We start from the raw sequence: 12,747 nt of genomic DNA, 5'->3' as shown, positions 1-12,747 counted from the left end.
GGGCGTGACTCTGTACGACAGGTGGGAGTGGGTGGGACTGTAGGGCAGGTGAGAGTGGGTGGGACTGTAGGGCAGGTGAGAGTGGGTGTGACTCTGTATGACAGGTGGGAGTGGGTGGGACTGTAGGGCAGGTGAGAGTGGGTGGGACTGTAGGGCAGGTGAGAGTGGGTGGGACTCTATGAATGGTGACACTGAGTGGGATGCTGTCTGACAGGTAAGAGTGGGTAGGACTCTTCAGGTGAGGAAACTGAAAGGTGAGTATGGGTGGGACTCTATAGGGCAGGTGGGAGGGGGTGGGCTCTAAGACACGTAAGACTGCAAGATGCTATCTGAAATGTCAGTGTGGACAGGAGTCTGTACAACAGGTGGGAGTGGGAAGGACTCAACATAACTGGTGAGGCTGGGAAAGATGCTGTCTGACAGGTAAGAGTGGACAGGTGCTGTCTATGACAGGTGGAAGTGAGCGAGACACTGTCTAGGGGTTCTATATGACAGGTAAGAATGTGAGGGACTCTATACAACAGGTGGGAGTGGGCGGGAAAGTCTGAAAAGTAAGAATAGGCGGGGGTCAATATGACAGTTAAGAGTGGATGGAGCTATACGACAGGTGGGAGTGGGCAGGACTGTTTGAAAAGTGGGACTTGGTGGGGTCTGGTGGGGGACAGGTAAGAGTGGGGGGGACACTTTGAAAAATGAGAGTGGGCAGGGTCTATATGAAAGTTAAGAGTGGGCGGGTCTATACCACAGGTGGGAGTGGGAAGGACACTGTTTGAAAAGTGAGTGTGGGCGGGGGTGTATCTGACAGGTAAGTGTGGGCGGGACTCTATGACAGGTGGGAGTAGGCAGGACACTCCCTGAAAGATGAGAGTGGGCGGGGTCTATATGACAGGTGGGAGTAGGCAGGACACTCCCTGAAAGATGAGAGTGGGCGGGGTCTATATGACAGGTGGGAGTAGGCAGGACACTCCCTGAAAGGTGAGAGTGGGCGGGGTCTATATGACAGGTGGGAGTAGGCAGGACACTCCCTGAAAGATGAGAGTGGGCGGGGTCTATATGACAGGTGGGAGTAGGCAGGACACTCCCTGAAAGATGAGAGTGGGCGGGGTCTATATGACAGGTGGGAGTAGGCAGGACACTCCCTGAAAGGTGAGAGTGGGCGGGGTCTATATGACAGGTGGGAGTAGGCAGGACACTCCATGAAAGATGAGAGTGGGCGGGGTCTATATGACAGGTGGGAGTAGGCAGGACACTCCCTGAAAGATGAGAGTGGGCGGGGTCTATATGACAGGTGGGAGTAGGCAGGACACTCCCTGAAAGGTGAGAGTGGGCGGGGTCTATATGACAGGTGGGAGTAGGCAGGACACTCCCTGAAAGATGAGAGTGGGCGGGGTCTATATGACAGGTGGGAGTAGGCAGGACACTCCCTGAAAGATGAGAGTGGGCGGGGTCTATATGACAGGTGGGAGTAGGCAGGACACTCCCTGAAAGATGAGAGTGGGCGGGGTCTATATGACAGGTGGGAGTAGGCAGGACATTCCCTGAAAGGTGAGAGTGGGCGGGGTCTATATGACAGGTGGGAGTAGGCAGGACACTCCCTGAAAGGTGAGAGTGGGCGGGGTCTATATGACAGGTGGGAGTAGGTGGGGCTCTGACACAAGATGCAAAGGATGTTGCATAAACTAGCTATCAAAGCGGTTTAATCACTCTGACACTACTTTTAACTCATCTTAAAGGTTTAATCCACTTTATATATGCTATAAATGATGACTTTTTGTTCCATGCTTACCAAAAGTGATGCGTGTTCTGTCTTACTAATACTTCCTGTGTATGTGTGTGTGTGTAAAGGTGAGAATCCAGGGTCTCACTGGGAATATCCAGTTTGATCATTATGGACGCAGAGTCAACTACACCATGGACGTCTTTGAGCTAAAGAGTAACGGCCCCCGCAAGGTCAGACACACAACACACTTCACATCATGCATTAGGACACACACAAGCAAACATTTACACAGCGTAATTTCACCCAGAAGCCCACATACACTGGATTGATTGCCCCGTCGTCTATCATCTGCAGATCGGTTACTGGAACGACCTGGATAAATTGGTTCTGGTCCAGAATGAGCTCTCGATGGGCAACGACTCCGCTATGGAGAACAGGACGGTTATCGTCACGACTATAATGGTAATGTACTCACATCTGCAGTCTGACACACATAGCGCCATCTAGAGGGAGTAGGACATAGTCCATCAGTTAGACTTGCTTGAATAAAACTTGCATTGCTTACTGACTGTGTTGGTGAGAGGAACGAGGAAAGAAAGCGAGCCAGTGAAAGAGAGAGAGAGAGAGAGAGCTGATGGTGCATTAGTTTATTTATCATGTTAAAGTCATCAGTTCTGCCATAGATAAGGGATCAAGGGGGTTACACTGAAGAAAGAACTTTACATATGCGTATTAGGCTGATGTTTTAATTTCCCTTAAAAATGCACCACGGTAACCATCGTTCCCAACAAATCACCATCGTTTGAGGTGATTTTGGTCAGCGGTGTCACACCTACCCAACTGTTTTTGCTGAAACGTCGAAGGTCTCCGATTAATAATGGATGAGATGACAGACTGAATGACTGCCTGTGACATTTCCATCCTATTCTGTCTCGGATTGCTGAAATACGAACAGGAGCACCATGCAAGCAATTATAATAGAATGAATGTATATACGAATATTCAGATACGCTATGTGACTTTGCATTCGCTGTCAATTCTTTAGCCGGTGAACATTTACATTTAGATTAATGCATTTGGTAGAAAGCAACTTACACCGCATTCGTGCATTCTCTGTAACCCGTGACCTTGAATCTACTGTTTTAAGCTAGTACGGGAATGCCATATCACGCACAGAAGAAGCTCACCGGTCACTTACAGGCTCAGATTATTTCAAACTAGCTAAAAGTTGCATTAAAGTCAGGGGCATTAACCAAGAAGTTGAGTCGCTGTCTGACCTCTGATTCTCCAACCGCTGCAGTTTGAAGCTCGCTGAAAGCTGAAAATCAATGAGAAAGACACCAGTATTAGAGCCCTAAAAATGCAGAAGCAATCTTTTAGCAATTGAAATTAGACACTCTAGGCGTTCATATTTTAGAAAAGATGCATCTGATTCTCCGTAAAACTCAACTGTTCAGTAGGGTTGGGTATCGTTTGAAATTTAGCCATTCCAATTTCACTTTCAGTTTCAATTGCAGAAGTCCAACATTTAGATATCAAACATACTAATTCTGCAAAGCATTATGTTGCAGCTGAATACTACGAACAAAAATCACCAGCCTAAAGAACAACCAGCTAATAATTCAAACATTATTAAAGTCAGTAATACAGTAAAAACAAATAAGCAAATTAGCAATAGCACAAATCAAATATAGGTTATTAAAGTTGCAAAAGTTGTTCAGTCAAGAGCTTTTATTTCTTTTGTTGTTTGATTAACATTAACACAGGTTTATTAGGCTGCTGTCACTTTAAGAGCGAATGCATGGATCCATTACACTGTTACACATGCATTTTTAGCTGTTGTTTACGTTCACTTTAGACATAACCGACTGTGTTAACGAGGATATTTTTGACATAATTTTTTGTGCATTTCTCCGTTCAAGTGCAAGAAGACACAAAAAATAATTCAGTATTCGAGTACTGAATCGAGTTCTCTTTCGTGTCTTCTTTGGCTTGAATGGTTTAAAACCACATGAAAATGGGCACACAGGAATCGATAAGTGGAATTGAAATTTAATTGTATAACTAGAATCCGATTCCTGACCGTAAGTATCGATTTTCGATTCCCAACCCTACTTTTCGGTCACCGTTTTTAATGAAACTCATCATTAGAATGAAAAGAAAATAGATCATATTAAGAAATTGCATACCGATATTTCATTTTCAGTCACTTTTTAGTGTTTTGTTTTTGAAAATAACATTAGAATTAAAATAACAGAACATAAGATAAACACAAAACCAGTCATGCGCCTCACGGGTATGTACGTTTTTACATACATGGGTCAAAATTATCAATTTTTCTTTTATGCCAAAAATCATTAGGATATTAAGATCATGTTCCGTGAAGATATTTAGTAAATCTCCTATCGTAAATATATCAAAAATGTATTATTATTAGTAATATGCATTGCTAAGGACTTCATCTGGACAACTTAAAAGGAGATTTAGATTTTTTTGCATCCTCAGATTCCAGATTTTCAAATATTGTCCTATCCTAACAAACCACACATCAATGAAAGCTTATTAATTCAACTTTCGGACTATGTATAAATCTCAATTTAACAAAAAATTGACCCTTATGACTGGTTTTGTGGTCCAGGGTCACATATTTGTATTTCTTATTTCTCTTTTTTTAATGTTAAGCTTTAATGTTTTAATGTCATTATTGTTTGTATGCCTTTTTCTGTCAGTATTTTTATTAAAAATGACATTATTACATAAATACAGCATGTTCTTCAAACAATATGTGAAGCTTTTGTACTTGATTTGATTTGAATTTCTGGTGACAGTTACCCAGTTTTACTGTGGCGGAAACTATGGTTACTGTGGTAAATTCTGTAAGGGTTTAAATAGGGGAAAAGAGAGATAGAAAATTATACCTTAGCAGGCTCCTCCTCTCTCTCTCTCTCTCTTTCTCCTTCTCTCTCTTTTCTTTTCTGCCGTGCGCTTTTTAAGGCGATGGAGAATTTTACCTCTGCAGGATCGTCATCGTTTCCATCACTGCTAAAGAATCCGCTGTTCAGACACTGAGCAGAGAGAAGAGGACGAGACAACCGTGAGACATCAGAGATAGTGTAACCCGTCTCTCGCATGATTCAGCTGTTTTCAGACACTCCTTCAGCTGGGACTGCAGCGTTAAACATTCAGTAACATTCATCCCACGTACCCGAGGTGCAATGCCAAGGGTGTAAAAAGCAGCTTTGTGGGTATTTCGTTTTGTCTTTTTGTGACTGCTTGCCCTTGCTTTATGAATTACCCAGTCGGCATTTAAAGGCATCATGAAATCAAAGTTACTTTCTTAACAAATGCCTCGGCTCTCATTGTGCATGAAGCTATACTTCTAAATCTTTAAATGTAATAACTCTCTCCACCTGCTTGCGAACATAAACAAGGCATTAATGGGCATTGATACAAGCCAATAATAGCAATTAGGCATGCACAGATATGAACATTTTGGCCGATACCGATAACCGATAATTCTTTGTTTGTTAACCGATATTTTGGCAGATAAATCCAAATGTTTATATCATTTTTGAGAGCCTGATCACAAAAACAAAACTCTCATTATAATTTTATGTAGTCTCTATGACAGACGTGAAATGAGCTAGCCGTGACTTAAAATTGGGGGCTCGTCCGGGATCACTACATGTATCTTTTTAACATCCTAAGCTCTAGGACCATTTTTTGTGGATTTCCGCCTGGATCTGGCCGACCCAAATTGAAAAGCTAGCTTCCTATAACCACACACAGTGATCTCTAAATACACAATTTTGGTGTCATTTTACAGGAAACCCTTTGAAGTTACATAAAACATGTATTTTCTAATCATATTTTAAGCATTTTAAAACTATCATGGTGAACCGTGCACATCTGAGATGTCTCCGCTGGAGGAAATAATACTTTAATTATTGCCTTTTAATATATCGGACAAATTTACTTATTGGGCCGATAAGGATGACATAAAAAATTGACATATAATCAGCCGATGCCGATATGGATGGCCAAATATTGCGCATCCCTAACCAGATGAATAAAATCAAGCCCTAACATTCACTATTTCCCAAATGAGATGACATTTTACTTAGAAATATTTCATATTATAGCAGTTAAATATATATAAAACTAGGAACATGCTAAAAACTAAATGTTTTTTATTCATTTATAAATATATATAAATGTTGTCACGCTTTAGTGGACGTTATTCCAAAGACATTTTTTTAAGCCTTTTATCAAAATGTAATAACTGTAAGTTTCTGCTGACATAACCATGGTCGCATGGGTGGGAAAAAATTATATTAACCAGTAATATCATAGCAAACGGACCCTAAAACATTAAATATTATTATTATCGTTCACTCTAAAATGATGGAAGTTTGAAGCATTGTGGCACATTATGGATTTTGTGTTGCCTTTAAATGTCCTGAGAAACGTCAGAGGATTGTTTGGTGTTTTCCGTGTTTATGGGGATTGGAGGAGGATCATCACAGTGTGCTTATTTCAGTATCATTGATATTCTGTTATAGTTTTTGTTCATATTTTAATTGATTGATTTTCCGTTTTCATTCATTTTAGTTCATTTTAATATTGATGTTTTCATTTTTATATGTTGTGCTTATCATTTTTATGTAATTTATTTTTAGTTATTTTTGTACTTCGAGTTACAAGAAAATGAGAACTAGCTGAATTTTTTTTTTTTTCAGTTAACTGAATTTTTTTTTTTTTATTATTTCAACAAAAATATTTTTCATGGTTTTAGTTGTGGTTAAATGATAACCCTGGAGTAAACGGTCTCTTTTCCTGAATTCATGAGACAATGATATGATGCCCTAACCAAAATTCCCTGAAACTTTGAAATGTAAACATGTTAGTCTGTATGTATATTCATCAGGATCAGACATCATTCAAAATTGAATTGAGACTGGTTTTAGGCCTCATTTAGGCCGTGTCCACATGAACACAGGTATTTTCAAAACCGCAGCTTTTTGGCCGTTCGTCCACACGCAAACGCAGTATCCGGACACTGCAACCAAATGCTTTTTGAAAACTTCTGCCAGGGTGAAGGTTTTTTAGAAAAATCAGTCCAAACATCTAGCACTTCTTAAGACAAGAAGCATTTTCTAGACAATTTACTAGTATTGTCTTGTTTTGGGGAAAAATAACTCAAAATTAAGTGAGATTTTTGCTTAAAATAAGCATACTCTGCCAATGGGGTAAGCAAAATAATCTCAATTCAAACAGACAACAAGATTATTTTGCTTACCCCATTGGCAGAGTATGCTTATTTTAAGCAAAAACTCACTTCATTTTGAGTTATTGTTTCCCCAAAACAAGACTTATGTAGAAAATACTTTTTAATTTAAGAATTTTTAGATATTTGGACTGGACACAAGACAAAAATACTAAAGCGGGTGCACAACGCACGTACACTCTGCTTATTACACACACAGGGACAGCACACACGCACATTTTTAAATATGAAAAATAAAAGGATTACAATGTAAAAGATTATTTGTAGTGTACATAAAGATAAAAATGCCTACATAATGGATAGTCATTGCATGTGTCAGAATGACCTATTTGCAGTAATGACGTATTAAATTGGCTACTTATTTAATCAATCATGGCAATACACACATGTATTTGAACTGACTCGTGTCTATATCCCCCCATGTAAATAGCGAATTCGCCATGGCGCGAGCGCAACTGGCTTTTAAAGGGAAAGGGAGATGCGACTCTGATTGGTTTATTGCACGTTACGCCCAAAACACACCCATGACTCATTAAGAGACGAGGGACAACCCATACGCTGAGCGCGCCAACCATTTTGTCCATCGGTAAACCAGCAAAAGGGGATTCAGACTGAAGTGGAATATATATGAAAATATATTATATGTGGCCCGCCACACATAATTTACAAATCGTGCAGTTTGACAATGTCAATACAAGGTGTATTAATATCTAATTTTATTAAATTTTTAATGTAGACATGAATTAAATGGGCAATAAAGGCCAAATTGCAGACTATTTTTGTCATGAACTTGCAGTTTTTTTGCATTTGTATTTATATGTTTATAGATTAAATACCTTAAAGCCGTTCTAGATATAGAAATAATATTTATTTATTTTGCCATGCGTGCACTGCAAACAATGCTCTTACTTAGTGTTTTTGTCTTGTTTCTAGTCTAAATATATCTAAAAGATCTTAAATCAAGATGCATTTACTAAAAGTTAGGTGGCATACGATATTTTTTCTTGTTTTCTGGAAAATAAAATGAAATTGAAGTGAGTTTTTGCTTAAAACAAACTAAATTATCAGCCAATTGGGTAAGAAAAATAATTTTGTTTCTTTTTCTATAAATATGTAAAAAATATTGTATGTCATTTTCCTTAGTAAAAGCATCTTGATTTAAGAATTTTTAGATATTTGGACAGGAAAAAAGACAGAAAGACCAAGTAGGAAAAGCATTTTTTATAGTGTGGTTTTACCTGTGGTGATCTAAATAGAGCACTTATTAAATTTAAATAAGAATAGAGTTCTAACTCACTAATAATATTTAAATTTCACCCATTAAAACTTTTTGGTTGATGAAAGTTTTACAGATATTGTTAAATATCTATACATTTACATCTGTGTCCTATCTCAAGCTACTCTACTGTCAGCTCAAGCTTTTGTCAAAATCTGTCATGTTTCTAAGAAACAAAACGTGTTTATTTATATATATATAATATATATAACAGAAAAGGAACCGGCCCCTGGGTGTGTCCACAACATCGAATCTGGCTTCCTTTTAAAAAAGTTTGGACACCCCTATCCTAAGAGCACCTGCGCCATGAGCTCAGATCGCTAAAATAGGGCTCATTATCTAATGGGGAATTATATATAATATACGTAGTTATAGTTATATACATACATATTTTAGGTCGAAGAGGTTTGGCTGACAAAAATAGTCTGTGAATGTGTGTTAGGCCACCGTTGCAGTTAATGCAGCCTTTCTACAATCGTGACAATTTAATGCCGGTTAACCTTTATTTAAAAAAGGTTATGGCAATAATAGCAAATAATGATGGATTTGAAAAATAAGACATGCTCGACCTTCAGCCTCCACATTCCTCCGTCTCAACAGTGTTTGCCGCTGGTGTGTGTGTGTGTGTGTGTGTGTGTGTGTGTGTGTGGTCAGATCTCCCACAATCCCCTGCAAACTCACACCGAGCCCCGACGCCAATCTGATGCGAAACGCACACTTTTACACCGCCACATTAATTCCAAATAAACAAAACATTTGTTTGCGAACGCCATTTCAAACGAGAACTATGTAATTACACAATGTGAGCACAAACAAACGGGAAGATTCTCCCTATAAATAGACACGTTAATTAATCCGATGAGAGCGCTGGAATCGATCAGGCGGAAGTGTGACAGATGCAGAGAAGCATGTCACGATGCACAAGCGACACATCCAGATGTGTTTGTGATAGACAGTGGATGTGTGTTTGTGTTTATGGTTTGATGGGTGCGACATGTGGGCTTCAGGCACAGAGAGAGAGAGAGATTGCTGAGTAACTGATAGCTGTAATTAGTGTAACTCCAGGCTGAGGGGATGTGATGCGTGTTCCTTCAATGTAACGTTCATTAACTCCACGCCTGCAGACAGCAGCCTATTTATCTAGACTGAAGCCTGTGAGATCATGAGAATGGGCCGTTCCAGCCACACACACTTCTTACTTTAATGTCCTTTTCACCTGGATGGGAAGCTTTAGAAGCGGAGAGACTGTTTTAGTGAAATGATTCAGTCATAATTGAGTTAATATCCCTGCTCAAAGCTCAACCGACCCATTAAAGGAATATAACAACTTAAAGTAGCAAAGTAAAATGCAATAATCATTTACTCACCGTCATGTCGTTCCAAATTCCTTCTCCTGTGGAACATAAAGAGAGATGTTTAATATCTATATGCATGATATAAAAGTGTCTGTAAAGCACTACAAAAGTCGCTATATCTATGAACAGCATCGGTGACATTAAAGGGGTCATAACACACACCGTCTCATGTTCATCTTGAGTATCTATAGAGTAGTGTTGATCCTTCATATCTCCCAAGAGTCTTAAGTTTGATCATATTTGTAAAAGATCAACTCTAACGGTGTCAATGAAATAACCACAGATAATATCTGTTAGCACCAGTCTCATGTATAATGTGTTATAGTTTTAAAATGTATTTGCAGCGCTTCCTTCTTTTCTTTCATCGTATATTTATATATTGACTAGTAAATATATAATACATTTATTTTAATTACAAATAAAAAATTACAAGAATATTTCCTCTAAACCTTTTGTGCAGTAGTGAATTATTTATATATTTATAGGTAGATATAAAAATGTATAATTCATATAATATTTACTCAAAATACACTTTTTGTTCAGTAAATATACTTGTATTTTTTATCAATTATTCCTTTATATATTTACTAGTAGATATACATTTATTTCAAAATAAATCACACACGCGTATATTTACTCCAAATCTATTCGGCAAATATACTTATATTTTATTTTGAATTTACTTGTAAATATTTACATTCATAATTCAATTACAAGTACATTTAATCTTAACACTTCTTGTTCAGTAAACATTTTTTATTTATACATTTACTAGTCAAAATATTAATTAATAAATCATTTAAAAATACATATTCGCTCCAAATACACTTTCTGTTCAGCAAATATACTTATATTTTATTTTTAATTTACTTGTAAATATTTACATTAATAATTAAATTTCAAGTATATTTAATCTTAACACTTGTTCTGTCATTTTTTAAAATATATTTACTAGTCAGAATATAAATAAATAATTTATTTGAAAATAAATCACAAGTATATTTACTCCAAATACACTTTGTGTTCAGCAAATATACTTATATTTATTTTTAATATACTAGTAAATATTTACATTAATAATTAAATTACAAGTATATTTAATCTTAACACTTCTTGTTCAGTAAACATTATTTATATATTTACTTGTCAGAATTGATAAATAATTTAAAAATACATATATACTCCAAATTACAGCAAATATACTTATATTTATTATTAATTTACTAGTAAATATTTACATTAATAACTCATTTAAAATAAATTACATGTACATTAAATATTTTAACACTTCTTGTTCAATGAACAAATATATATTTATATATTTAAAAGTCAATAAATAAATAGTTTATTTAAAAATAAAACAAGTATATTTACTCCAAATACACTTTTTGTTCAGCAAATAGTCATTTCATTTTAAATAAATTACTAATTTACTAGTAAATATTTACATTAATAATTAATTTAAAATAAATTGCAAGTATATTTAATATTAAAACACTTAAACAAGCACAAATTTGTTTAAATAAATAAATTTATATTTACTAGTAAATACAGAAATGAATAATTTGTTTTAAAAAAAAATACAAGTATACTCACTGGAAACACACTTTTCCTTTATTTATACACAATAAGGGACATTAATTATTCCCGACAGTAAATCCACACCACACATGCGATCCATAAACTAAAATAACTTAGATTATTCCTAAACGTCTCGTTTACATTCATGCTCTCATGTGCCTTCATATCCCGAGGAAAAAGTTTCCATATCAGAGTCAAAGTGAAAGAAATGAAAATGTACAATAACTGACTATCAAATGAATGTACTTTGACATGTACAGAGTTGTTTGTCTGTCTAAATGGTTCCTGCTTTACTGTTTAGAATGATTTTTTTTTTTCAATATAAGAACTTGTTTAATGTGCTTCTATCATTTGATTATCAATGACTATAGTGACTAAATGTTTGCACTGTAATGGTTTTAATGTAAATCAATGTTTTGCATTATGTCCTCATAATTCTCACAGGCAGTTGTACAAATGTGTGGAAATCGTTCAAATAAATGTTTTGATTTATAGCGGTAATCTTGTTGGTCATTTATGGCCCATAAATGAGTGTCCTACACAAGAGTACTAGTAAGTGTACTACGTTTAGGGAACACACATTCATGTATGCAGTCAGATAATGGATATGTTTGCTTGTGATTATTGATGAAGTTACTAGATTAAACAATAAAGTTACCCAAAGTTTCCAAAGAACCTTCATGTTTAAAAGTGTCATTAATAATACAGTTTAATTCTGAGGTCAGCTTGACCATCCCTACCCACCTTTCTCTGTGTATGTGTGTGTGTGTGTGTGTGTGTGTGTATGCGTGCCGTGTGTGTTTAGGAAGGACCGTACGTGATGTTGAAGAAGAACTGGGAGATGTATGAAGGTAATGACCAGTTCGAAGGATACTGCGTGGATCTGGCGTCCGAGATCGCCAAGCACATCGGCATCAAGTACAAGATCTCCATCGTTCCCGACGGGAAGTACGGAGCCAGGGATCCAGAGACGAAGATCTGGAACGGCATGGTTGGGGAGCTGGTGTACGGGGTGAGAAGAGTGTGTGTGTTTGAGATACATGCATTTATAAAGTAATGTCTTCTACTCACCGCATTTTTGGGGATTACAGTAATATTGGGAAATATTATTGACACTTAAAATGTAATTTATTCCTGTGATTTTCAGCATTAATACTCCAGTCTTCAGTGTCAAATCATTCTAATATGTGATCCTGGACCACAAAACTAGTCATAATGGTCAATTTTTTGACATTGAGATTTATAAATCATCTGAAAGTTTGCTTAAATTGATGTGTGGTTTGTTAGGATAGGACGATATTTGAAAATCTGGAATCTGAGGGTGCAAAAACAATCTAAATATTGAGAAAATCTCCTTTAAAGTTGTCCAAATGAAGCCCTTAGCAATGCATATTACTAATAATTATACATTTTTCAGTGTACATTTATGAAATGCACTTTCTGTAAAGCTGCTTTGAAACAATGTGTATTGTGAAAAGCGCTATACAAATAAAATTTGAATTTGAATATCCTAATGATTTTTGATATA

At 36.6% G+C, this 12,747-nt stretch overlaps 1 protein-coding gene and 1 long non-coding RNA gene across 3 annotated transcripts in view; one reads left to right on the top strand and one right to left on the bottom strand.

Moving 5' to 3' along the window:
- The window catches only part of gria4a (glutamate receptor, ionotropic, AMPA 4a), a 205,340-nt gene that overhangs the window by 96,540 nt on the left and 96,053 nt on the right, over positions 1-12,747 (top strand). For both annotated transcript variants that reach the window (XM_079822838.1, XM_079822837.1), the window contains exons 8-10: positions 1,846-1,950; positions 2,075-2,182; positions 12,025-12,231. In XM_079822838.1, the coding sequence (XP_079678964.1) occupies positions 1,846-1,950; positions 2,075-2,182; positions 12,025-12,231 (420 nt within the window). The remainder of the gene's footprint in view (positions 1-1,845; positions 1,951-2,074; positions 2,183-12,024; positions 12,232-12,747) is intronic.
- LOC307130017 lies at positions 4,639-12,219 on the bottom strand. Its single transcript, XR_013816991.1, has 3 exons — positions 12,037-12,219; positions 9,651-9,676; positions 4,639-4,785 (listed from the first exon to the last, which is right to left on the bottom strand). It is a non-coding gene; the product is annotated as an uncharacterized lncRNA (long non-coding RNA).

This window comes from Gobio gobio (genome assembly GCF_949357685.1).
Source record: "Gobio gobio genome assembly, chromosome: 8".
Taxonomy (NCBI): domain Eukaryota; kingdom Metazoa; phylum Chordata; class Actinopteri; order Cypriniformes; family Gobionidae; genus Gobio; species Gobio gobio.
Note: the sequence above shows the minus strand (reverse complement) of the source record. Positions and strands in the feature narration are given on the sequence as shown.